The 27,217-nt window shown below is 54.6% G+C and overlaps 3 protein-coding genes across 5 annotated transcripts in view; 1 reads left to right on the forward strand and 2 right to left on the reverse strand.

Moving 5' to 3' along the window:
- Positions 1–229: 229 nt before the first annotated feature.
- CD164L2 (CD164 molecule like 2) lies at positions 230–3,260 on the reverse strand. Its single transcript, XM_061147853.1, has 5 exons — positions 3,165–3,260; positions 2,584–2,751; positions 2,415–2,486; positions 1,881–1,925; positions 230–378 (listed from the first exon to the last, which is right to left on the reverse strand). Exons 1-5 carry the CDS (start codon positions 3,250–3,252, stop codon positions 230–232), a joined length of 522 nt encoding a protein of 173 aa, XP_061003836.1. The 5' UTR covers positions 3,253–3,260.
- Positions 3,261–13,821: 10,561 nt separating this feature from the next.
- On the forward strand, positions 13,822–14,814 carry GPR3 (G protein-coupled receptor 3). The gene has a single exon (XM_061147854.1). The coding sequence runs from the start codon at positions 13,822–13,824 to the stop codon at positions 14,812–14,814; it is 993 nt and encodes a 330-aa protein (XP_061003837.1).
- An 8,059-nt stretch (positions 14,815–22,873) lies between these two features.
- Positions 22,874–27,217, reverse strand: part of WASF2 (WASP family member 2) — a 71,806-nt gene continuing 67,462 nt past the window's right edge. For all 3 annotated transcript variants that reach the window (XM_061148327.1, XM_061148329.1, XM_061148328.1), the window contains one exon: positions 22,874–26,780. In XM_061148327.1, the coding sequence (XP_061004310.1) occupies positions 26,623–26,780 (158 nt within the window). In that variant the 3' untranslated portion in view covers positions 22,874–26,622. The remainder of the gene's footprint in view (positions 26,781–27,217) is intronic.

A 27,217-nucleotide genomic window follows, 5' to 3' on the forward strand; every position in this document is an offset into this window, starting at 1 on the left:
CTCAGCTGGGCTCTCAGACACCAGGCCCAGGCCGAGTCCCACGCGGGCCAATACCCAGCCAAGAGAACCCCACAACTGGAGGTGGGGAGACGAGGTGCGGCCTACATGGAGGAGGCTGGGAGGGCCTCAGGGCCCCTGAGGCTGCCCCATGGAGGAGCGGGCAAACGGCAGCGAGGGCCACCTGGGGGGCCGCAGGGAAGCGGGTGCAGGGTCTCAGCGGGCCAGGTACTCACAGTGTCTGGTAGGTACTCTCCTTGGCCTTGAGGAAGCGCAAGACGAAGAAGGCCACCGCCTGCAGACTCAGCACCATCACCACGCCACCGATGAAGCTGGCCCCGTCAAAGCCGGGGCTGTGGGCCTCAGGGACCGAGGGGCTCTCTGCAGGGTGGAGGCCACAGCAGGCCACTGTAGGCCAGGGGCCCGGCCCCACCCCAAAACCTGGCACAGGTCATCTGGAGGCCCCCGGTCCTCACTAGGGGAGCCTTGGGCAGCAGGCTCAGACATTCCACCCAGATTTTACGGGTGGCTGGTAAGTGCCTGGAAGCACCTGGCCCTGGCTCCGCTCCTGGGTTGCTCTGTGGCTTGATGCCTCTCACACCCTCTCTGAGCTTCCTGACTGCAGGCCCCAGATGGTAAGTGAGCTCCCTGCCTGCCTCCCTCTTCCACCAGGGCCCCACAGGGTGACAATGGATCCAGAACTTGAGCGTCCACACCCCTTTCAGCTCAGAGTCCCTCTGCACCTTGGGTCTTGAGGTTTGAAACCCAGGTGCAGATGCTGTGGTCTCCTTTCAGGACTCCCAAGTCCCAAGTCCTGGCGTCACCCAGGGTCCAGAGAGAGGTAAGGAGGAGAGCAAGACGTGGTGGCCCACACCCGACCAAGGGGATAAATGAAGACTCGATGACATGTGTCAAGGGGACTAACCAGGCTCTGAGTGCCAGGCCTGACAGTCACCTCTCCGTTAAGGCAGAGCCAGACTTACACGGCATCCCCTGACCCCCCCCCCCCCAACCCCCGCCTCAGGGCCCACGGTTGCCAGGACGTCTAGGTGGCTCCCAGCTGTGCCGCGTTAGCCATCCACTCCCACCAGGGATTTGATTTCAGGCCCTGGGCCAGGTGCCCAGAGCAGGGCAGGGCTGGTGGTAGAAGAGCATTCTAGGGCAGTGAGAGGGGCCCAGGTGGGTGCTGGATCCACCTCCCAGAGGGTGTAGCTTGCAGAAGGGGAATCTGAGAATGTGAAGGGTGGTCCCAGCAACAGCTCATGGAGCCCCAGAGAAGGGGACTGGGGAAAGAGGAGCAGAAGGAGGAAGAAATGAGCTGCACAAGACCCAGCTGGGCTCAAACTGGAGGAGGAGCCATCAATAATTCAGTCCCTGAGATCATGTTTCTGGCTTTAATTAACCAAGAGCCTCTTCAGCCATCCTTGCCAAGCCTGCTGACCTCCAGACCCTGAGGGGCAGTGGGAACCAAAGGGTGGGGTTCTCGCCTCTTTTCGGCTGGGACCCTGCTCTGTGACCCTCTCTGGGCCTGGAGGTTGCAGTAGGCAGTCACTGAGGACATCTCCTTGGCAACCTGACACACACCCTCAGCACCAAGCAGGTCCTGAGGGGGCCTTCCTGAGTTCTCAGAACCGGGGTCAGGGAGAAAGGATGGGAACCATCATTTCTTGATCACCTTCTATACATTGGAAACTGAACGAGGTGCTATACACCCTCTCATAAAATCCTCACTTTCTGAGGTATTCTTCAACCCATTTTACAGATGTTGGAAACAGGCTCAGAGGGAGAAGTCACAGGATTGAGGTCACAGAGCATGTCAGTGCCTGAGCCCAGCTGTTTTCCCCTGCATCTCTTGTCCTTCCATTGCCCCAGATAGGACCTACCTGTTGTGACTATCTTCGGTTCATGAGTTGGGTGGTGGTGCACAGCTGAAGAGACAGGGAATCCATGATTAAACCAGACCCCTGCCACTTCCCATCAAGACCCCATCTCGGGCCCACCTGGCACACTCCGAAGCCTTAGTTCATATAGTTCCTTCCACCAGCAGAGCCCTCTCTCTCCATCTCTACCTTTAATCATCATCTGTGATGCTGCCTCCTCCAGGAAGCCCTCCCCCCATTCCCTTCTGAACTTCCAAAGTCCTCACTATGGTTTAAAATAGAAGAGCTAGTTTCTCCATTCCCTCTACACGCTTGTCCTAGATCCTCTAGCTGCACCAATTTTCAGGGGAGGAAACGGGCCAGAGAGGGGAAGAGACTTCTCAGTGAGCTAAAGGCAGAACTGACACTGGACCCAGGTGCTCGTGGGCACAGTCTTCTCTCTGGGAGAGGCTGATTCCCTACTGGAGGCAGGCTCTGGCTGAGGACACCTCGGCCCCCTCCCCCCAACTTGACTTAGGTCATTGGGAGCCCCCTTACCTGGACATGACTCTGAGCGGTTGTAGATGGAGCAACCTTCCTTGACCACCTCCCCTTGGGCCACGCAGTGTCCTGGTGGAAGGAGCAGGGAAGCAGTTTAGGGAGCGGGGCCAAGGCTCTGGTGTTCAGAACTGGGGGCACTAACCTTGGGGAGGGCCTAACTCCATACCTGGCTCCTCCGGCCGACACTGCTCCCACACACAGCCGGAGAGGTTGTGCGCTCGGTTCCCCTCCACACAATGCTCGCAGGGCTTCAGCTGTTTGCAGGCCCCTCGGACAGCTGGCCAGATGTTCACACGGAGCAGGGCTCCCCGCCCAAAGCCTCGAGCACCTTTACCTGGGCGTGAGGTGGATGCAACACTTGGAACCCAAGCTACCGTTTTCCTTCCCCACTACCACGGATCTCACCCCCCTGCACACATACACTCACCTGGATCCCCTAAGCCCCACCGCACGCCTGGAGTTTCCACAAACACATGGGCACACACACCTAGAAGCTCCCTGACATTCACCAGAACACCCTCCCTTTGCGTATATCAGGAGCCACCCCCATCCCATTCACCTGGGGCCGCCTCACTTCCCTACACCTGAAGTTGCCTCACAGCAGGAGCCTATATAAACGGCTCCACAGACAGTCGGAGCCCCCGTCTGCCCAGCCCAGGAGCCCCGCACACAAATGAAAAGTCCCCTCCCGCTCCCCCTAAGCCCAGACTGCTCCTGGCAAGCAGTTGGGTGAAGGAAATGCGTTACCAGCCACTGCAAGCTGGGCACACAGGAGGAGGCAGCAGCAGCTGCCACACAGCGCAGCCCGGAAGGCGCGGGGTCCCGGCGCGGCCATGGGCTCGGAGGCGGGGCCTGGGGGGGGGGGGTCGGGGTCGGCGGAGAGCGGGTGTGGCGTGGCCCCTCTGGACAGCTCCGCCCGGGTGTGGGGAGCGAGACCAGGGCAACCTGGGCGAGGCCAGGTGGGCGTGGCCCAAACAGGGCGGGGCTAGTGACGTGAAGGGAGGGCGGGGCTTTGTTGTCTGGGGCGGTGTCCGATGGGGCGTGGTTTGTGGGCGCGGTCTGGTGGGGAGGGATTTGGGGGTCTGGGGTGGGGCTCTGGCAAAAAGGGCGGAGTCCAGAACTGTTCACAGTAGCAGGCCAGGTCCCTGGATGTCCCCTTCCCTCGTAGGATCATGAACACTGTTGCGTTATTATCCCTACTTCACAGGTGAGGAAACTGAGGCTCAGAAAAGGTGTGTGATTAGTCAGAGGTCAAAATTCTCCAAGCCAGGCTTCAGCAGTACGTGAACTGTGAACTTCCAGATGTTCAAGCTGGATTTAGAAAAGGCGGAGGAACCAGAGATCAAATTGCCAACATCCACTGGATCATCGAAAAAGCAAGAGAGTTCCAGAAAAGCATCTACTTCTGCTTTATTGACTATGCCAAAGCCTTTGTGTGGATCACAACAAACTGTGGAAAGTTTTTCAAGAGATGGGGATACCAGACCACCTGACCTGCCTCTTGAGAAATCTGTATGCAGGTCAAGAAGCAACAGTTAGAACCGGACATGGAACAACAGACTGGTTCCAAATCGGGGAAGGAGTATGTCAAGGCTGTATATTGTCACCCTGCTTATTTAACTTACATGCAGAGCACATCATGAGAAATGCTGGGCTGGATGAAGCACAAGCTGGAATCCAAATTGACAGGAGAAATATCAGTAACCTCAGATACACAGATGACACCACCCTTATGGCAGAAAGTGAAGAACTAAACACCCTCTTGATGAAAGTGAAAGAGGAGAGTGAAAAAGTTGGCTTAAAGCTCAACATTCAGAAAACTAAGATCATGGCATCTGGTCCCATCACCTCATGGGAAATAAATGGGGAGACAGTGGAAACAGTGGCAGACTATTTTTGGGGCTCCAAAATCACTGCAGATGGTGACTGCAACCATGAAATTAAGACGCTTGATCCTTGGAAGAAAAGTTATGACCAACCTGGACAGCATATTAAAAAGCAAAGACATTACTTTGTCAACAAAGGTCCGTCTAGTCAAAGCTATGCTTTTTCCAGTAGTCATGAGAGGTGGACTATAAAGAAAGCTGAGCACTGAAGAATTGATGCTTTTGAACTGTGGTGTTGGAGAAGACTCTTGAGAGTCCCTTGGACTGCAAGGAGATCCAACCAGTCCATCCTAAAGGAAATCAATCCTGAATAGTCATTGGGAGGACTGTCGCTGAAGCTGAAACTCCAACACTTTGGCCACCTGATGGGAAGAACTGACTCTTTGGAAAAGACCCTGATGCTGGGAAAGACTGAATGTGGGAGGAGGAGGGGCTGACAGAGGATTAGATGGCTGGATGGCATCACTGACTCGATGGACATGCATTTGAGTAAGCTCCGGGGGTTGGTGATGGACAGGGAGCATGGTGTGCTGCAGTCCATGGGGTCACAAAGAGCCAGACACAACTGAGTGACTGAACTGAACTGAGTCAGAGGTCTCAGAGTTAGTGGCAAAATCTAGATTTGAAGGGAGGTCACTTTCCTGATTTCTGAGCTTCTGTAGAGTTCATCCTCCAACCAGGAGGGAAGAATAGGCCCCCAGACTCCGGCAGCCTGTATCACTTCACCTGTTGCACCCTCTTCTCTTCTGCCCCTCAATACACTGCGTCTATCTCTGACCCACCACACACTTTGGCCAAACCAGCCATCTCATTGGTACTGGGATCCGTGGTCTTTCCGCAACCTTCCTCTCTGCCTCTTCGGGCTTTTCTCCCTCTGCAACCACTTCTCAGGTCCCTTAGAAGACAACTCCTCTTCCACTCCGCCCCATCCTCCACTCTCCCTTCCCCCTCCCCGTCTCTCCCCTCCCCTCCCCTCCCGCTTCTCTACTTCTCCTTTTCCTCTTTCTCCCTCTTCATCGCTGGTGGCCCAGTTCAGTCCTGAGCCGTATTCCTCTCCTCTCCTGGGTCATCTCAGTCAACAAGTACCATATCTCTATCTCCAACCCAATGCTCGCTCCCCAGCTGCCACACCTGTAATAATATATCTTTAGGTGGTTCAGTGATAAAGAATCTGCCTGCAACGCAGGAGATGAGGGTTCGATCCCTGGGTCAGGAAGATCCCCTGGAGAGGGAAATGGCAACCCACTCCAGTATTCCTGCCAGGATAAATCCCATGGACAGAGGAGCCTGGCAGGCTACAGTCTGTGGGGTCGCAAAGAGTCGGACATGACTTAGGGACTGAACAGCAACAAAGCAACTATTAACGACTTACTACTAGCAGAATGTGCATTCTACTAAGCGGCTTAACTTATCAGGGCTTTTCTGATGTCCACAACTACTCTCTAAACATGGGTTTTGTTATCTCCAATTTGCAGGCCTCTGGTAAAATCATTTTTCCAGGGGCACACAGTTACAATGAAGGGGGTCAGGATGTGGACTGGGATCTAGTGAGGCCAGAGGCTACTCTGCCGTCCACTGTGCCTCCTGAGGGTTCATCTGCTTCCAGGGCACCTCCACTGAGTTTGTGTCTCAGGCCCTGGAAACTGCCCAGTCCCTCTTTTCCCCTCAGGGAGGCTCCTTCCATCCCACCAGGCACTTGATTGGAAACCCTGGTCTCATCCTCACCCCCTCCCTCTGTCTTGCCCCCAGACTAAAGTCCTGCAGATCCTGCTCCTGGGTCCTGTTCCCTCAGCTTTCTTTTGCTGATCTCATACCTTCTCTCAGTCTCCAGACCTCTCCCAAGCTCACCTCTCACAGTGCAGAGCTGTCCTGAAAATGTGGATTTGACCATGAAACAAATTTCAACTCAACTTGGCTTTCATAGCCCTTTGATTCCTGTCTCTAGAAGCCTCAGAAGTCTTGTGCTCACCCCAACATCTTACCCTCTGAGAAAATAGAATAGCCTTCCTCCCAGTATGCATCTTCTTTTGTACCTCCTTGCCTTCATCTAGTAGTGGTTCTCTCTCTTGGAGGGTCCTCCTCCTCTCCTGACTACATGTGTCTGGCAAACTAATCCTTCATGACAACACTAAATGACTACCACCTGCAGGAAGCCCTCGGTGACTTTCACGGAGCAAGGTTGAACTGCTGTGGCACTTGTCCCAGCTGGTAGATCCAAACCCATCTGCCCTCCTGCACCTAGAGCCTCACCATCTCTTGCTTTGGTGACTGCAGTGGCCTCCTGGTAGGGCTTCTGCCATAGTCTGTTCTCCACTCGGCAGCCAGAGCAATCCTTTGAAAATGTAAATCAAATCATATTCCATGTTTAAGCTCACCGATGGCTTCCATCTCACTGCTTTCCAAGACTTACATGATCTTCCCCCTGCCCACCTCTCTGAGCTCAACTCCTACCTCTCCCCTTGGCTCCTTTGGTCCAGATACACTAGCTTCCTCTCTGTCCCTTAAACAATCAACTCTTTCCTCCTAAGACTTTCAGTTCAGTTCAGTTCATTCACTCAGTCATGTCCAACTCTTTGCGACCCCATGAACTGCAGCATGCCAGGCTTCCCTGTCCATCACCAACTCCCAGAGCTTGCTCAAACTCATATCCATCAAGTCAGTGATGCCATCCAACCATCTCATCCTCTGTCGTCCCCTTCTCCTCCCACCTTCAATCTTCCCCAGCATCAGGGTCTTTTCCAATGAGTCAGTTCTTCGCATAAGGTGGCCAAAGTATTGGAGTTTCAGCTTCAGCATCAGTCCTTCCAATGAATATTCAGGACTGACTTCCTTTAGGATTGATTGGCTGGATCTTCTTGCAGTCCAAAGGACTCTCAAGAGTCTTTGCCAACACCACAGTTCAAAAGTATCAATTCTTCAGCGCTCAGCTTTTTTTATAGTCCAACTCTCACATCCATACATGACTACTGGAAAAAGCCATAGCTTTGACTAGATGGACCTTTGTTGGCAAAGTAATGTCTCTGCTTTTTAATATGCTGTCCAGGTTGGTCATAACTTTTCTTCCAAGGAGCAAGTGTCTTTTAATTTCATGGCTGCAGTCACCATCTGCAGTGATTTTTGAGTCCAAGAAAATAAAGTCTATCACTATTTCCATTGTTTCCCCACCTATTTGTCATGAGTGATGGGACTGGATGCCATGATCTTAGTTTTTTTAATGTTGAGTTTTAAGCCAACTTTTTCACCCTTTCAGTTTCATCAAGAGGCTGTTTAGTTCTTCTTCACTTTCTGCCATAAGGGTGGTGTCATCTGCGTATCTGAGGTTATTGATATTTCCCCCGCCAGTGTTGATTCCAGCTTGTGCTTCATCCAACCTGGTATTTCGCATGATGTGCTCTGCAGATAAGTTAAATAAGCAGGGTGATAATATACAGCCTTGACATACTCCTTTCCCGATTTGGAACCAGTCTGTTGTTCCATGTCCGGTTCTAAGTATTGCTTCTTGATCTGCATATAGATTTCTCAGGAGGCAGGTCAGGTGGTCTAGTATCCTCATCTCTCGAAGAATTTTCCACAGTTTGTTGGAAGGTCATGGTTCATGTATTGCTGAAGCCTGGCTTGGAGAATTTTGAGCATTACTTTGTTAGCGTGTGAGATGAGTGCAATTGTCCAGTAGTTTGAACATTCTTTGGCATTGCTCTTCTTTAGGATCTGAATGAAAACGGACCTTTTCCAGTCCTGTCACCACTGCTGAGTTTTCCAAATTTGCTGGCATATTGAGTGCAGCACTTTCACAGCATCATCTTTTAGGATTTGCACCTGCTGTACTCTCTCTTTGGAACTCTTCTATTCTCTTTTCCACTGACTTGCCCCTGACCTCCCTACTAAAAACAGATCTCCTGGTTATTCTACATCACAATGTCTCCTTTTCCCTTCGGAACATGTATCAGCTATGTACTTAATTACTCAGTTGTTTCCTAGTCTATAAATAAGCTCCAGGAAGGCAGAAACCTTGTTTATCTTCATCTCCAGTTGACTCCCTGCACCCATAAAAGCTAAGCAGGTGCTTATTAAATAACCATGTTGCACCATGTTGTGACTGTGTACATGTTTGCCTATTTCACTGGTCTGTGAGACCCTCAAGGATTTCCTACTTAATATCATATTAAGTGTTTACTGTAGACTGTCCATTTCCCCATCAGAATGGAAACACCATGAAGACGGAGATATCTGTTCATTGCTATATTCTCCATGCCCAGAACTGTGCCTGGCAAATAGTAAATACCCAATAGATAGTAACTGAATGTTGAAAATGCAGTGATACGGCCACATCATCTCTGTCTGTAGTACCTTCTCAAACCCAAGCCCAGGGGAACTGTCAGTGAATATTGGCTGAATGAATGGGTCTGTGCTAAGAATGTGTGCACTGATGATGGCCAGATTCTTGGAGCTTGGACAGGGGGCTTGTGTCTGTGTGTCTCTCACACACTTACCTCCAGAGTCTAGACCCACAGGATTGGTGGAGGGAAAGAAAGAAAGAAGTCTTACCTGGAGGTGAGTGCTCACAGCCATCTGGTGGTCATCTGGGGAACTACAAGTATTGTCCACCTGAGTCAAATGTCACTCCAAGCCCCTTCTGGGGAGATGGTGACATCTAGGCTAGAACGAAGGCACACTGGATTTGGTTCCAAATAGAACGGCTTCAGATCCCAGCTCTGCCATTGACAGTGTGATTTGGGCAAGTCGTCTGGCTTCTCTGGGCTTCACCTATGAAATGGGGGTGTAGGATTGTTGTACGCATTGGGCTCTGGTCTGGCACCTGGCAAGTGGGAGGGGCTGGAGGGGGAAGACAGGGAAGCCGGCCTGAGGATGACAGAAGAGGAAGGGTTGCCTTTTCCTCTAGATAGCAGATCTTTGGGGAACAGACCTGGTTGGCAGTGATGGCCTAAATTGTCCTATTGACATGGGGCCGTTTTGGAGCATGAGAGAGTGTGCTCACATGAAAATCCATAGCCTCAGACTTTCCTGGCAGTCCAGTGGTTAAGACTCTGTGTTTCCACTACAGGGGGCGCAGGTTCAGTCCCTGGTTGAGGAAGTGAGATCCTACATGCTGCATGGCACAGCCAAAGAAACCTAAAACAAGCAAAAAAGAAACTCCACAGTCTCACTTGAGTTTCTTAGGTCTCCAGGGTTTCTCATTGTTAGAAATATCACTCCACTCTTTTCCTCTTTGGCTGGCTGAGGATCACCTCCATCATGAACCGACACCATAACTATCTGGATCAGGAAATTATGACCAATCAACTACTTCAAGGGAAAGGTGATCATTGACATTCTTCACCCTGGAAGGGCAACTGTATCCAAGACAGAAATTTGGGGAAAACTAGCCAAAGTATACAAGACCACACCAGATGTCATCTTTATATTTGGAGTCAGAACCCATTTTAGTGGTGACAACTGGCTTGGACGTGATTTATGATTCCTTGGGTTATGCAAAGAAAAATAAACCAACACCACCCTGCAAGACATGGGCTGCCTGAGAAGAAAAAGAACTCAAGGACAGAATGAAAGAGCTTGGGGAGTCACAAAGACCAATGTTGGTGCTGGCAGAAGGAAGGATTAAAGATCCTGCAGTGACTTTATCTGTGGTGATTGTGCAGATTTTTCATGAGAGGATTAATAAACTATGGAAAATAGAAAAAGATCACTGCCACTCAGAAGAGAAAATGGTCTCTCATACATCTCCCCTCTGTATGTGTGTGTGTGTGTGTGTGTGTGTGTGTGTGTGTGCCACATGACTTGCAGGATCTTAGTTCCCTGACTAGGAATCGAACTTATGCCCCCTGCAGTGGAAGTGTGGAGTCCTAACCACTGGACCTCAAAGGGATTCCCTCTCATACACCCTCTCATGCCAACCTCCAGCAGCCTTCATTCCTCTCTGAGACCAACTGGACAGTTGTTGGGACTTGGCTCTGACAGGGGAGAAAGTGAACACCTGGGTTCCTGGGGACAGTGATATCCTTGTATTCTCTTTGATGCCCCGCTTTCCTTGACACTGTGCATATTACTACTCCCTCTGTGTTTTCCTTCTCTTTCTCGGATGTTGCTTTTTGTCCAGTCATCCAGTCAGTAAGTATTTATTGAACACCTCCTCCATGCCAGGCTTTGTTCTCCAGCACAGACCAGAACAAAGTCTGTACCCTCGTGGAGCATATATCCTGGTGGGGCTGACATATATTTTCTCTTAAAACAATAAATTTATAACTTCAGGAGTGCTAAGTGCTCTAAAAAATGATAAACCAAGGAAAGCAGGGAATGATGGGGTGGGAGTGGTCGTCTAGGGTAGAGGTTGGGAAAGCCTGCTCCGGAAGAAATTGACTTGGCCGCAGAGACTCTTGAATGGAGTGAAGGGGTTCTGGGCAGAGGGAACAGCCAGGCAAAGCCCAGGAGCAGGAACCTTCTCACCCACAGTCTGTGTTCTCACTGGTGGGTTGCCCTGAAGCTCCTCCTCTCTGCTCCCTCCCAGCACACCCAGGCCTCCCAGGTGTCCTCCTCTTGCCAGACAGATGGGCAACCAGCACAGCCAGTGCTGACAATGTACTAGGCCCCTCCCAACAATCCCATGCAGAAGATACTAACAAGGTCTCTATCTTTTTTCTTAACTTTATTTATTTGGCTGTACTGGGTCTTAGTTGCATCACATGGGATCTTTTTAGTTGTGGCATGCAAACTCTTTAGTTGCAGCATGTGGGATCTAGTTCCTCTGACCAGGGATCAAGCCCCAGCCCTCTGCACTGGGTGTGCGGCATCATAGCCACTGGGCCAAGTGGGAAGTCCCTGTCTCTAGAGGAAACAGGCCCAAAGAGCCAAAGGTATTCACCCAAACTAACTGCTGACCACAGCACCTGCTAACCACCCCAAACTCACCATGCCCAACCTGAAGTACAGTATCTTCCCCAGCCCTGACCTCCCCAGGTACCCTGCCACTGGCCCACCCCCTCCTTCTCCCTGCCCCACACTGCAGTGGTTCTGTGCTGGGAGGATAAGTGGTGGGGCCTGGGATCTGGGCCCTCACCTGGTCCCTGCCCCCCAGCTCCATCCCACAGGCCTGGTTGATTCCAATGAGGATCAGAGCTCGAGTTGGAGGGAGGAGGAGGCAGCTATTTCCCCTTGCCCAGAACTGGCCGTATTGTCGTATCTGGAGAAGTCAGCTGGGAGACGTTCCCTGGGACCAGGAAGAGGTGGGGAAGGGGGAGTTCCTTCCCTGTGCCCTGCCCTGCCAGGGTGCCTAAGATGCGAGGCCCGCCCTGGGGACTGAGCTGATGGTTTTCTGCTTCCAAGTTCTTCCCGGCTCCCCGACTCCTGCTGCTTCGGGGAAGTGCACCCCCCACCCCGCTGACTTTCCAGATCCTTGAATAAATAATTCAAGTTTTGAAATCTTGCCAGGCCCACCCCTCCCTGTGCCATGAGGGCGCTATTGGGCTGACATGATTGACGTCGCCCAGCTCCTTCAGCCAGTCCGGGCATCACGAGGGCCGGACCAGTCACTGTCAGTCCAGACCCTCCACCTTGTCCGGCTCACCTGGGGGCCTGCAGTAACCAGGTATCTTCATTCCAGGACCCTATGACCCTCATCACAGCCTGGTCACTTCAGCACTTGTGACCGGGTCACGGTGACCTGAAGAACTATCCCCCAGCCCCTCCACCTTCCCTTTCCTTCACCACCACCTCATCCCTGAACCCCATCATGGCCCAGAGTCACCCTGACACTGCTATGGTTGCCCTGGGGGCTTCCATCTCTACCTCAGCGTCTCGCTGCCACCATCCCCCCAAGATCCTGTCACCACGTTCATACCGTCACTTCCACCCACCTCCCTGCTCCTTCGTGCTCCTGTCACCATCACCTCAGGGCCCCATCGTTTTGGCAACCCCTGTCATCCTCACCGGGGACGCCCATCCAGCCCCCATCACTCTCTCTCCGTCACCTGAATTCCGTCAGTCTGTCTCTGCCACCCGAAGGTCCCATCACCTCCACAAACTCTCCGGGGCCCCTTTCCTCCTCTCCCTCTAACACATGGCCCCCCACAACCCCTCCACCTCCCTGAGACTTCAAGGGCTCTCGCACCAGCGACCCCGAAACCCCCGGCCCGTAGAGGGCGCAGCGTCAAGGACAGCGCGGGCCGACTCAGAAGGGGGCGGAGCCGCAGCCACGGTCGCTTTTTATGAATGGGGGAGCGGGCGGCACGAGGCCTCATTACTATGCCGAGCGGCGCGCGCTGCGCCCCAGCGCGACGCACCCATTGGCCAGCCGGGCCACTGACGTCACCAAAGCGGTGGTCGGGGGCGGGGCGGGGCGGGGTGACTCACGCCGCTTCTCCCGCGGCCGCGGGGGCTTCTCGGGGTCCTCACACACCCTGCGCAGCCCGGACCCGAGTGCAGCCTCCCCGCGGCCCGGCCGCGCGCCCGTCCCGAGAGGTGAGTAGCGGGCCCCTCCTTGGGTACCAGGCATCCGAGAGGGCACGCAGGATACTGGGGCGCTGGGCAAGCGGTCAGGCTCCCAGCGGTTGCTTGGGGTCGGAGGTTGAGACCAGGAACCCTGAGTCTGGGCCAACAGGAGGGGACCCAGGTTCTGGGTGATAAGAGCTGTCAGCTGGGTAGCCCGGCGTGGGGTGAGCACTCCTGCAAGGACCCGAGGCCCTGAAGGGACTGATGGTCATCTGAGTTTGGGCCGGCAGGAGGCGTCTGGGCCAGGACCCAGGCGTCCGAGCAGGAGGAGGTGTCCGACTTAGAAATCCAGACGTCCGGACAGGAGGCGGAGTCAGGCCCAAGATCCAGGTGTCCAGGCAGAGGGAGGGATCTGACTGCGGGATCCTGGCTTCCAGCAGTGGGTGTCTGTCCCAAAGACCCAGAGGTTCAGGCAGAAAGAGGGGTCCAGCTGGGGGCAGAAGTCTGGGCGAGTGTGTGTTGGGGGCTGAGTTCCCAGATGTTGTTACCCCAGGAGTGCAGGGTGGGGGCTGGCGGGAGCTTCACGAGCATTCTCTGGGGGCGGAGCCTGGGGCTGGCCATACTGAGAATCGTGAGGGGTCTGGTGAGCCTCAGAAACTGAGCGTCATCCTCCCTGGTGAGGAGGGAGCAGAGCTGCTGTCAGTCTTGAGATGTCCCCTCCCCCGGTTCGGGCCTTTCCCGGCTTCTCCGGGATCCTATGGGCCTCCATCCACTTATGGTAGTCCATCTTGTCCTCCTCGGTCACACACGTGGGAGAAAGAGACCTGCAGGACTCAGTGAGTTAGAAGGGAGAGTGGAGCGACCCACCACAGGGATCCGCAGACCCCTGCTGGCCTAGGGGCATAGTCGAAGACAAGGGTATCCTGGAAGGAGCTTCAGGGCATAGGAGGGGGTGGGCAACTTGGGACCCAGCCAGGTATCCTGAGGAGAGACCCCCACTGCTTCCAGACCCCTCCACCTAGCACCTAGCACCCAGCCCTGCCAGCTTCTCACAGGGCCTTTCTCCTACAGGTACCATGATGTGGGGTGCAGGCAGCCCCCTGGCCTGGCTCTCTGCTGGCCCCGGAAACGTGAACATGAGCAGCATGGGGTCCACAGAGGGGCCCACAGGCCCTGCTGCACCGCTGCCCTCCCCCACGGCCTGGGACGTAGTACTGTGCATCTCGGGCACACTGGTATCCTGTGAGAACGCGCTGGTGGTGGCCATCATCGTGGGCACTCCTGCCTTCCGTGCCCCCATGTTCCTGCTAGTGGGCAGCCTGGCTGTGGCAGACCTGCTGGCGGGCCTGGGCCTGGTCATGCACTTTGCTGCTGTCTTCTGCATTGGCTCAGCAGTGATGAGCCTGGTGCTGGTTGGCGTGCTGGCCATGGCCTTTACTGCCAGCATCGGCAGCCTGCTGGCCATCACCGTTGATCGCTACCTTTCTCTGTACAATGCGCTCACCTACTACTCAGAGACAACAGTGACGCGGACCTATGTGATGCTGGCCCTAGTGTGGGGGGGCGCGCTGGGCCTGGGGCTGCTGCCTGTGCTGGCCTGGAACTGCCTGGATGCCCGGGCCACATGCGGTGTGGTCTATCCGCTCTCCAAGAACCATCTGGTGGTCCTGGCCGTTGCCTTCTTCATGGTGTTTGGCATCATGCTGCAGCTGTATGCCCAGATCTGTCGCATCGTCTGCCGCCATGCCCAGCAGATTGCCCTCCAGCGGCACCTGCTGCCTGCCTCCCACTACGTGGCCACCCGAAAGGGCATCGCCACCCTGGCTGTGGTGCTTGGCGCCTTTGCTGCCTGCTGGCTGCCATTCACCGTCTACTGCCTATTGGGCGATGCCCACTCCCCAACCCTCTACACCTATCTCACCCTGCTCCCTGCCACCTACAACTCCATGATCAACCCCATCATCTATGCCTTCCGCAACCAGGACGTGCAGAAGGTGCTGTGGGCTGTCTGCTGCTGCTGTTCCTCTTCCAAGACGCTCTTCCGATCCCGCTCCCCCAGTGATGTCTAGTCTCATCCTGGTGACCCTCCAGCCCTGATCACTACAGAATTCCAGAATGTTAGGTCCTCCAGGGCTTTGTTCCAACCCCCAGCTCCACACCCCAAGACCCAGCTGGTTCTGGAGTTCTAGGACTTTGGGTGTTTCACAGGATTCTGTTCAGATCCCTGCAGGGCCCAGCTGGCTCCATGGTTCTAGAATGTTCCAGTGGTCAGGGTTCCAACTTAGAAATGTCCCACAGCCCAGATAGGCTTGGAGCTCCAGTAGGCTGCTGGGTGTTTCACAGTGCCATTCCAAGTCCCTGACCTTCCCCCTCCCTTGACCTTGACCATGTCACTTTACTTTTGCGTTTCTGAGCTAAAGAGTCAGAGAGGTTAGTTACTCCGTTGCCTAGATAAGAGAAAGATTTATCTGTATATATGTGCACATACAAAGAGAATATCTATTTATTATTTATTTATGAATTTATTTATGGGTGTTAAGGGGTAAAAAAGAGACCCACACCTTGAAATCGAGGCCATACCAGGGTACTCCCAGTCCCCAGCACCCTCATTTCTGACCTCAGTTCCTAGAGGGGGAAAAGGGAGAGAGAGAAACCACGTATTTTGTTATTATTTTTGCTTACTTTTTATCGAAGAGATCATAGAAACCAGAGCCTTCTCCCCAGGCCCGCCCCCCTCGGGTTTGCAGGGGGAACACACCAGCCTCTGGTTTTTTATTTTTTTAAGAAGCCATCACCTGAGAAACCGAGAATTCCTCTGCTCTGGGGGCCGGCTGCCCTCTGGTGGCCGTTTTTGGGGAACTGCAGCCGGGTCGGCAGTCGGAACCAGGCCAAGCAACCCCAGCTCCACTCCAGCCTGGTGTCCAGCACCATAGCCAGAGCCTGGGGCCAGGTCTCACCCTGCGGTGCCCTACAGGAGGCAGGGTGCGAGCCAACACCTGAGCCCTCTGCTATCTGGAGTAGGGTCCCCAATGCAATCCCTATTCCTGTCCCTGACCCAACCCTCAATAAAAAAATGATTTTGTGATAAATAAGATTTGTCTGTGCATGGAAGGGATGGTGTGGGGTGTGATGGGTGACAGCCCGGAATGGGAGGATTAGGCCAGTCCTGGGGGCCTATGGGGGGGATCCAAGAAACTGGAGACCCAGGTGGAGTATGGCTGGCAAGTGACACCTACCACACCAGGATGCCAATCTGATGGGTTCCTCTGTTCAGACCCAGGCATCCCCAGACAAGAACCCCACCTCCACTGGGACTAGAACTCCTGGTGCTAGACCCCCTTGGGTTTAGGTTGCTCACATCCTGCCTACATGAGCTTTAGTTTGGGGTTTTGGCATGAAGAATATGCTCAAGGCATGTAGATGTTCTTAACAGCAGCAGCCGCTTCCACTCACAGGTGTTTTCTGTGTGCTGGGCACTGCCCTAAGTGTTCTGCATCCATTACCTCACTTATGCCTAACAAGCATCCCCTGGCACGGGTAATAACTTCTCCATGTTACAGACCAGGAAACAGGCCAAGGGAGATTCAGTGGTCAGCTCAAGGTCATATAGCTAGGAAATGGCAGAGCCAGGATTCAAAAGAGGCACATTTGTTTCCAGACCCAGTGCACTGCCTCCTGGCCGATGCCCCCTCCTCTCCTTCCTTCCCAAGCCAAGGGCTTAGGACATTCTGGACCCTGCTTTGTGCCGGGGTTAATTTTCAGAGCCAGTGGCCCCATTTTGGGAGGCAGCTGGATGGGGTCTGTTCACTCAGGAGCTGTAAGGACTTTTTTTTCTATGCAAAGGTGAGTGAGGGTAGTGTGTGTGTGTACCCATGTGTGCATTTGAGGACATAATTGTGTAGGACTCTGAATTTCAGTGTTTCAGAACCAAAAAGAACTTGTTCACCAGGTATAGGCAGGAGTAGGTTTGGGGTGTGGCTGAAGAGGAAGCTCTGACTACCCCAAACCCACATCTATGCAGATGGGCAAAGCCTGGAGGTGGGGCCCTCAGAGCACCCCTATTGCACAGATGGGGAAACTGTTTCCCTGGCCAGAAAGCTTTTGCCTGGTGTTCAAGACTCCTCCCCAATAGTAGCCACAGGAATCCAAGGGGAGTGGGTGTACCGACAGGGCTGGGCCACAGCTGGTGGAGGGCGGGCCTGGGCTGAGCTACACACAGTGCCAATCCAGGCCCAAAGTAGGGAGGCTCCACCAGGTCAGGTTGAGGCTTACCTCCTCTCCCCACCTTCCTAGAAGGTCCCTGGGAAAAAAGGTCCCCAGTCAGGAAGCACCTGTCCCATGCCAAACATCTCACACAACATCACCATGGCCCCTTTGGGAGGGGGAGTACTATTGCTTTCCCCATTTTACAGAAGAGAAAGTTGAGGCTCTGAGAGTAATGAATTTTTGTTTATTCATTGCTGTCCTTGTGGGCAGCATAAATTCTAGCTGGAGGACACAGTAATAACGGGAGGAACTAAAATACGATAATGTCAGAGTGATAAGTCCTCAGAGATGGGACACAGGGAGCGCATGTACTCTTTAAACGAGGGTGCCCCTTAGGACTTCCCTGGCAATCCAGTGGTTAGGGTTCAGCTTATCCACCGCTGCTGGGGACCCATGTTGGATCCCTGGTCAGGGAACTAACATCCTGCAAGCAATATGGAGTGGCCTAAAAGTGAAAAAAAGATACGGATGCCCTCAAAATCCTCACTGAAGGTGACATTTGATTTGCCTAAAGTCACACAGCTAAGAGCTGAGCTGACCTGAGGGTTGAACCAGGTCCTTGTGACTCCCAATCTGTTTCTTTTCTGGGTGAGGGAATTGGTTTCAGGAGCAGCTCAGAAATAGCAAGCAAGGAAACCAGGGCAGGGAGCCCTGTCCTGGGCTAGGGAAAGTTTTAGGGGTCTCCAGGGCACCCTAGACCTTTGGGAGGGGCAGAGGAGGAATGGGCCTCCTGGCTGCCTCCACCACACTTCCAAGGAGCACCCACCAAGGTCTTGAAGGAGCAGGGCCAGGGGCCCATCCGGTCCTCGGTGGGCTTGGCCCTTGGCCCCCTCCTCACTTCTGGCTCCAGGGCCCAGCAGGGCCAGCCTCATTTGTGGTGGACCCTCACGCTGCGAGTCCTCTTGTGTCTCCGTGTGGTTGTGTGGTGGCGCTCAGGCATTTCTGGAAGCCTGCATCTTCAGTCTCGGCCTTGAGTCCTGGGCCCACACGAGGGTGTCTGAGCCCATCCCTGGGTTGGGGTCTGTGTGCGAGGTGGGGCCCGCTGGCTTCTCCTTCCTCCTGGGATTCTGCAGCTACATCTCAGGTCCTTCTGGTACCCTAGGTCTGTCTGTCCTCCAGGAAGCCTCCCTGGCTCAGCCCTCCTGTGGCTTTGAAGATGCAGTTTATACACCTTGCTACACTTCTCCTTAGTAAACATTTACAGAGAAGTTTTACCGTCTTCATCAGAATGGGGGCCTCTGAAGGCTGTGTCCCAGCTCCAACCGAGGACCCCTGAGAGAAGGGACATGTGTGCCCCTCCGACTGAAGCTGTCTAGCCTCTTTCAGCCTGACTTCTCAGCCTGGGGCTGCTCATCACGTGTGCGTGTATGCCTGTGTGTCTGTTTTTCGGGGTGGGGAGTAGCCAAGCCTTCCAGCCTCTCTGCCTTAGCCAGTTGTCCAACCCCATGCCTGATCCCACCCAGTAACTGAGGCCCAGGAGGATGAGCTGGGCAGTGGGGGCGCCCTGGCTTGGAGGAGGCAAAGGCTGGGGCCCAGAACCCTGCCTTCCTGCGGGGGTAGGCCTTAGGGTGGGGCTGGGGCCCTTCTCTCCTCCCCTTCTTCCCAGGCCCTGTGGAGGGGACAGCCCCCACCAGGGCCATGACCGCTTCTCCCTGCAATAAGTGAGGAGACAGCAGCTATTAATATAAGATGAGTTCACGGGCTCACAGCTTCTGCAGGCTGGAAAACAGGCTCCTGGGGCCGGGGGCTGCAGCAAGTCTCGTCTGTCAGATTTTCTCCTGGAGCCTGAAACCTGCCAACCCTGCATCTCCCAACTCCCTACATGCGGAGACATGAGTGCACACAGGCATGTGCACACAGCCACACATGTGGGGGTCCAAGTTCCTGGCTGTTTAGAGAAGACCCACACATGCACACACACCCAGACACGCACATATGCCCAGTGTATCTGCACACTGGTGTGCACACCTGTGCACACAGATACATCACATGTACACAGACCATGTCAACTTCAGGTGCACATGTTCTCATGCAGAAGCACATACCTAAATGTATGCACATGCCCCTGCACAAATATGTATGCACACACACACACAGCCTTGTATATACATGTGTGCACACAGGTCCAGGCATTCTTGCATACCCAGACCCATCTGCACACCATGGCACACCCACATATACACAGACACAAAACTGCCCGTGTGCATACAGATGGCATCAGTCATGTACACACATGTGCATACAGGACTACATTCAAGGACATGTACATGTACATATATATATACATGCATGTCTTTTGCGCACAGTTCCTCACTGTCAGTGTTCAGCAATCATGAATTCACAGGCAGACCCTTGGTTTCCAGCACCATCCGGCTGGCTCAGCCTCCCCTCCCCCCAGCCTCATGACAGGCAGCTCGGCTCCTGCCAACCCCAGTGTCTGCCCTTGGCTTCCCACCCCCCGAGGGTCCCCAGATCCCTGATTAACCCCCTCACTAATTGGCCACCAGCCCCTTGACTTTGCTGCAGGCCTTCTCGGGAGCTGGGAGCGAGAGGCTGCAAATTGGCCAAGCAGGTTGGGTCTGGGGAATAGAATGCGAGGCAGGGCGGGGGTGCTATGAGCTCAGTGCTGAGCTGGAGCCAGGCAGGGTGCCCCTATACCAGGACTGGGGGGGCACTGGCATCGTACCCTCATGGGAGGGCATTCTCTAGAATTCACATGCACCCAGTCACCTGAGCCTTCGCTGCTCGCACTTTTACACACACTAGTCATGTGGGTTGACATGCTCCAGCACACTTCACACAAATGCATGTGAACATTTGCACACACCCACATACACTCAGGAAAAACCCCATTAATCAAAATCTTACATGTTCATAAATTCACCTGTCAGACACACAAGAGACCACTGATATATGTACATCCAAACACACTTCACCTAAAAGCCCAATTGTGTCACATGTATACATGCTTGCAAACACAAATTTACATGTTGTACATGCCTATGAATGTACACCTAGGTGTACCTGTAGGCATGTAAGTACATCCACACCTGTACATGCACACCATTCATGTGTGTGCCTACCATGATGGACTCCCAAATAGCCAAAGAATAAGAACTCCCACAGCCAGCCACCGGCTTTGTGGAGGAAAAGGGAGTCTGGAGTTCCTGCAGTCTATAGGGAGAGGGGTGTGTGTTGGGGGTGGGGAGTGGTGGAACTTGCCTAATACTTAAGTCCAGTACTCCCTCTGGGTTCTCCTCAGCCTCAGGGCTCTCAGACAGGACGCAGGTTCTGGCTTTGGCTTCTCTAGTTCCTGTCTCCTTGGCTCTGGGCCTGAGCCCACAGCGAGCTCTGCTTTCCTGTCGACAGCCAGGGGCATTGGAAAGCAGAGGGTTTCTCCGTTCATGCCTGCTGCCAACGTGCTGTGTGACTTTGGGCAAGTTGCTGCACCTCTCTGTGTCTGCCTTTTCACCTGTAAACTAGGAATAGAAAGCTTGGTATCGGCCATCCTTCCAGGATTGCCTGAGGTGAGTCCATGGGTTCATCTTTATGGATGTGCTTTACTCAGGCACACGTCTGGGAGAGGTTAGTTCCCAAGACAGTGAGACACTGGAGTTGTGGTGGGGGGGTCAATGTTGGGCAGAATACATAATCCTGTTCAACTCCTCATTGAACAGGGGAGGGAGCTGAGGCCCAGAGGGAGCCGCAAGGTGGGAGCTAGAAAACCTGGCCTCTGACTTCTCAGCCAGGCAATCTGCTCCTCTTTAAATACATATGCAGGGCATGAGCAGATGCACATGCACAATCCCCCAGGTAAGGGCGGGGATGCCTGCTGCTGCAGTGGGAGGGTGTCTCTGCAGAATGCCTGCCACCATGGTACTGAGCATTCTACCAGGGAGATCCTTTTGGGTGTGAAAGGCTTATTTTTTTGTCCTCTAGCTTCAGACGCCTCACAAGACACTTCTCCCAGGGCTAAGGCTGGCTTTGGGGAGCACCTGAGACAGCTCCTGGCTTCCTGATCTAGAAGGGAACTCGCTGACCACCGCCCCGGAGCAGCACTTTCAGGAAGTGGTGCCAGGATGCCCTGGCCACCAGGCGGCCAGGAGGGGGCAGTGAGGAGCCGGCCGAGGCAGCACAGAAGGGGTGGCTCCTGAGGACTTGGAGCGGTTTGCTTGCGCTTGTGACCCTGTAACTGTGCTGCTCTGTGCCCTTGTTTGCACAGACAGGATTCTGTGTGCATGTGTCCCCAGGTCTGTGTGCACAAACGCCCGCATCTGAGCAGGTGTGTGCATACACTGCAGTTGTGTCTGCTGGAAGCCCCAGCCCATACCCAGGGAGACCACTTTGTTCCAGGCAGTCGAGGGCACGGGGTACTTCTAACTCTAAAGGTCTAACACAGCAGGGCCCCCAGTCCAGCTCACTTATTTCAAAGCAAGAGCAAAATTAACCATCACTTATAAAACTAGGCACCAGCGGGTAGGTAGGGCAGCCTCTAACAGAAAACCTTTAACACGCCCCCTCTGACACCAAAGACCATGATCCTCGATGAAGAAATTCTGAAAATGGTTTACGTTGCGTGGTGGGCAGAACACGAGAGACCCACATGCAACTGTGGCTCCGCTCTTGGTCGGCTCTGCGATCTTAGGCAACCCAACCTCTCTGAATCTTTTTCTCAAGTGTCAAGTGGGAGACCCTTGGTTGGTGAAATAAAGTGTAGGCAGTCTCAGGCAGGTAGTAGTTGAATGCTCATTCTTCTCACGACTAGCCCAAAGAGCTGAAGCTCCCAAGTGGAGGAGCCGGAATTTAAGTCAGACTTCCAGCTGCCCAGAACCACATTCCTTCCCTCCAATTCTCCAGCAAGGGCGGCTCCCGACACCACCATTTTGTCTTCTCCCAGGGCGGGCGTCTGGCTGCCTGTCAGTCACCGGCTTCGGGAAGCCAAGTGCTGACTAAACACAGGCCTGAGCAGGAGGGTGGGGCGAGGGGCTCCGCTGGGGCCAGCCGGCTCCCGCGCCCCCTCCCCTGCACCCCCACCCTCAGCGATGAGCTCAGAGTGGCTGGCGCAGCACTTGCTGACGATTCAAAACTTCTGCCCCCTCTCCTGGGATGCCAGTGGGTGACTCTCTCGCAACAGCAGGCGTGACCAGCCGAGTCACCAACCCAGCTCCCACCCCTCTCCCGGGGCCGCCCCACACCGTCTGCTGGGCTGGAACAGGGAGTCCGCTCATCAATTACCCCCGGGGACAGCTACCCGCAGCAGCTGTGCTCGGAACAACCGTTGCTTCCTGGGTAGGTCATTTTTATAGGGTCAGAAGAGAAACCCAGACCTGTCGCCTTCCCAGGCAGGAGAGAGAGGGGGCTTGCGGCAGCCTAACCCTTTTATCGGATTCCATTGTAAGTCGTTCTATTTAAGGTAAGTTGCTTGGGTCTGAGAGGCAGACAAGATGCCGGCCAGATGCTGGCAGGCAGCATCAGCATTCTCCTGCCTGATGTGAGGCACCCCCCCGCCCTCCCCGGCCCCAGCACACCCCTCTCAGCCAGCTGAGGCCTCCACATCCCCCGATGGGTCTCCTCCTAAATCAACACCCCCACCTCCCACAGAGGGCACACCAGTCAGAGGCAGAGGCCCCCGCCCTCCGAGCCCACCCACACCGACCTCCCTCTGGAGCTCTGGCCACCACCTGTGGCTATCAACGTCGCCCCTTGGACCTGCTTCTCCCATTACATATATACAAGTGCATGCGCGTGCGCGCACACATACACGCACGCGCGCGCGCGCACACATACACGCACACGCGCGCGCGCACACACACACACCCCACCCCCAGAGGTGGCTGCGTGGTTACAAAGACTTTCATCAAATTATTTAAAATGTTGGCATTTATGTATTCGCAAGTATACGTATAAGATTTACATAGAATCTTCAGGTCACTTGGGGTGCTAACGTGCTACACACATGAACCTGGCAGGGACTCAAGTGAGACCAGGCTTGGAGGCACAGGACTTTGAAAAACTGGATGTCCCTCTCTTCTAAGGACCTGAGAGGAGCAGGGTGAAGAGGACAGGGTCACTTTAGGGGTTTGGCTCAGCCCCACTGCTCAGATCTCAGTTGCAGCTCCTGTCCCATCTTCAAGGGAAGGGGCCCCATCTTCAGACTGTACCCCACGACATACAAGCCCAGTCCCTAATATCTTCATGTGGCAAACACACCCAAGAATAATCCACCGGACCAGGTCCTTATAAATATATTTATATCAGAGAAAACAAGGCACTTTGGGAGCATTACAGCTCACTCTCCTACACATACATCATTCTAGACAGAAAGTAAAAATTGGTTAGTTTCTCAAGTGAGTTAACTGAGTAAAGTTAATACAATAACAAAATTGCTCCCTAGCCCTTCCTGAGGCACGGGATGAGGTGCATCTCTGGGCAACACCTGGTATCCCAGGTCAGCTGGACCCCGGTAGAGCTCAAAGCCTGACGACCCCAGGGAGTCTGACATCTCTCCTGAGCAAAAGCCCCGAGCCTTGGGGCACTGCCCCCCTCCCCAAGACAGGTGAGGAGGGGTTGCAGTGGGAAGCAGGCAGAGAGCAGAGCTGGGACACGGAGGGAATGCTTAAGCAGGGTCACCAAAGCCACAGAGACCTCAATCTGTCCGAGCTGGCGCTGCAGAGCCAGAGGATCGGCGCCACGGGAAGAGATTTCACATTAGCCCTGACAACACCGCCTCGGCTCTGCGGTGACATTGGCCAGGGTCGTTTCTGAGGGGCGCGCGAGCTTCCGTTGGAGGCGAGCTGGAGCTCGGGCCAGCTGCTCTGAGCCTCCAAGGGATCGTTGAGCCTGCCCCCTCCCCTTGGCTGCTCCTTTGGAATGTACTCAACTCACAACCAAGGCAGAGCCACAAGTCACTTCTGACACTGCCGACTGGAAGCTGGGCCCCTGGGCCACAGGAACGGGGGCAGGTCCCCTGGGCTGGGCAGAACAGGGAAGGGAGGCGGCTCCTTGCCTTCAGCCCTCAGAGTCCTTAGGGGCCACTGCTCCACACCCTCACCAGCCTCAGTCCAGTTTAAATAATCACTAAACTTGGGTTTCTACAATTACAGGATTCCAAAGACACACAATTACCTGCACAGAGTCCTTTATCATCTTAAAGGGCTCTGGGTTTAAAGAAGCTTCTTTTTGTGTGTGCACATATGCATAAGGTAGAGCCCAGAGGGCCGCTCGGCTGACTGGGTCCCCAGCCCCCCGAGCTGAGGAGGCTTCGCAAGGCCGGCTGCTACAAAGCGCCGAGCTTGGTTGCATAGATTTTAATGAGAGCGTCAGGCAGAGCTGTGCTGTTGCTCTCCGGGACTTGCAGATCATTACCAAACCAGCTGTAGGATGAGAACACAGCACATCGAAACCCTAGGAGGTCACTGAGCTAATGATCTAATCCTACCTTCCGCAGGCAGTGCCCCTCCCCACCTCCTCCTGCCCCCAGCCCTCTTCCACGGCAGGCTCTGTCCATTCCAGAAGCCAGGCCAATACCGCCCCCTTCAAGGTCAGAGCAGGATGATTCGGGCAGTGCTGGCTCCCCCTTTTCCGGAAAGGAGGGGGATGGGGCTAATTCAGTCAAAGCCATTAGGCTCAAACCCTGGCCTGGCCTGGCCAGGCCCCAGGACTCCTATTTGGGAGAACCACTGCCCTCTGCCTGCTGCTCTGGTCACTGCTGGGTGACAGCTGGGGGGCACCTTCAACAGCCATTTTAGAGTTCTGAAGAAGCACCTTCAGCTTCCGGAGCGCACGGTGGGAGGCACGGCAGGGGTGCACACTGTCTGGCTCTCTCAGCACCGGAGCCTGGTGCCCGCCCGGCGCCCGAGACGCCCTGTCTGGGGAGACAGGCGGGCACGCCGGCCTCTTAATGGCTCCATCCCCATGACTGCACTCTCCTCAAGCTGGAGGGGCTGACGAGGGCTTTGGCAATTACTAGAACCATGTGCTGTGCTGGGGGGAGACAGATTCTGTCTGTCTTTGTTTCAGGGCTCGGAGAGCTGGGGAAGCCAGGAAAAGGCGGTTTCAGCCTAAGAGGCTACACAACAGAAGAGAAGAAACCTCATTGCTGGCCAAAGCTGACCAGTTTTTTTTCTCAAGAATAGCACCTGTGTATTAGCTTGGGGAAAAAGGGAGGAGGGAGGGAGGGAACATCACAGTGCAGTGAGGAGGGGAGCTGGAAACAGGACCCAGAGTCGTCCTGCCTCTCGGCCCTCCTCACAGCTGCCAGGCCTCCCCACGCCACCTCCCCAGGCAGCTACCTGCAGCAGCTGCCAGCCTGAGGGACTGAAGTTTCTACAGTTGGCAGGACCTATGCTTAAACTGGGGAAACAAATGGCGGGGGGGTGGGGGGGGTGGATGCAGAGGAACTGAAAGCAGCGCCTGTCACACTGCCTACCCTCTCCCTCCTCTCACTACCTCTGGTCCCCCGAAAGGGCAGGTCTCAAGGCCAGGTGCCGGGCTGGTGACAGCAAAGGGGGAGCAAACAACGACAAGAGCGGCCACGAGGGTCTGAGCAGCACTGACAGGCCTGGCGCAGGCCCTGCGCCCTTCTCCTGGGACTCTCCTCTATGGGGAGGTCTGGAGCAGCACAGAGCCCGGAATCTAGCAAGTGTCCACGATTTGGTCCCATAAAGCACAGGGAATCGGAATCAGGAACTCCGGGCTTGAGCTCTGTCCCCATCCAACGGTGTGACTGTGAGCAAGGCACTTCCCACCTCCAGGCTCCAGTGTCATTCAACCCAAAGACTGCCACCTTCTTCCAGTCCTGCAGCTTCGAGTCTCTGCTCAACTCCTGACCGTGGCAGAGGCTCAGATCCCTGGGTGTCAGGGCTAGTTTGGTCATGAGTTCTAGAAGTTAGAACCGGGCTGCGGTGCTTGGAGGCACCTGGTGGCGAGGGAGGGGTATTTAAGGGACATGGGAACAACACATTCAGGGAAGGGAGCCCGGGAGGGAGGCAACCACCCCTGCCTTCAAAAAGGCACTGTCTCTGAGCAGAGAGGGGTGCGACATTTCTTTAGGGGCTTGATGGCTCCTGGAATAAAGGGCATCTAAACGCAGAGACGGCTTAGAAAAAGGCAGCCTCACCCTGTGTATGAGGACAGAGGGGTGAGGCACTGGGCCTGAGGCTGCTCCGCCCTCTCAGTGCATGGGAAAGGGGCCAACAGGCTTCAGGACCAGAAGATGGCTGGCACTATTCAAAGCAGCTGAGGGCAAGGATTCTGGAAGACTACAGAAAATGGCTCCTGGGGGAAGGCACCAACTCCAATTTAAATCCAATCAAAGGGATGTGCTTTGGGGTCTTCCCTTCTTTCAGTGAGCAACTGTCACTTGAAGGGAACAGGGAACATCCCAGCTACTGAACCTCAGCAGCCCCATGGGGCCTGACCTCGGGGAGACGGGAAATACATGGTGATTTGGAGGAAGCACTTGGGATATATCTTTGGTTGCTTCAGGGAAGGCTCTGGCCCCTTGAAATTCTTTTTTTCCTCCCTTTTCTTCCCCTTGGGACTGTTGGGGTAGGCATCAAAAAAGGCAGGTAGGAAAGAAAGAAAAAGGAAGTAGACTGCAGGCAGAAGAGTTAATCCGACCATTCATCTTCATCAAACTCAGAGGAGTCATCTTCCGAGTCGCTGTACTCCACAGCAATGCGACGCGACAGGATGGTGGCCACGTCGTTGCCCACAACATCCCGCTTCTCTTGTTCCCGCTGCTCCTCAACCCTGCGCAGCTGAAAGCCTGGTGGGGGAGAGAGAGAAGGGTTAAGAAGGTGAGTCAGTCTATGAATCCATGCAGGACTGAGGAAGAGGGAGTGGCCCCCGGTGGTGGTGGGTACTGGAAAGGACAACTAAAAAGAAGGATGTGGAGGAGAGCAAAGAGGAAAGGGGGAAGCCGATGAGAAGTCAGACAGGCATTATGACACCGAGGCCCCAGTGCGCAAGTGCGTCTGAAGGGAGCCTGCCCCTCTTCCAGGCTCCCACGCGCTCTGGCTGGTGAGGGTGGTACTTCCACAAGGCTCTGAGTGAGGAGTGGCCGCCATGCCCCACCCAGCAGGCACTCAGTCTGCCAAAGTCGGCGATTTTCGTGGAGTTGAGCTGCCTGAGGTTGTCTCCTCTAGACAACCCTTCAGTTCACGGAGGATCAAACAAAAGAAACCACTCTAGCCTCCTGGGTCC

The sequence above is a fragment of the Dama dama genome, chromosome 8 (genome assembly GCF_033118175.1).
Source record: "Dama dama isolate Ldn47 chromosome 8, ASM3311817v1, whole genome shotgun sequence".
Classification (NCBI taxonomy): Eukaryota; Metazoa; Chordata; class Mammalia; order Artiodactyla; family Cervidae; genus Dama; species Dama dama.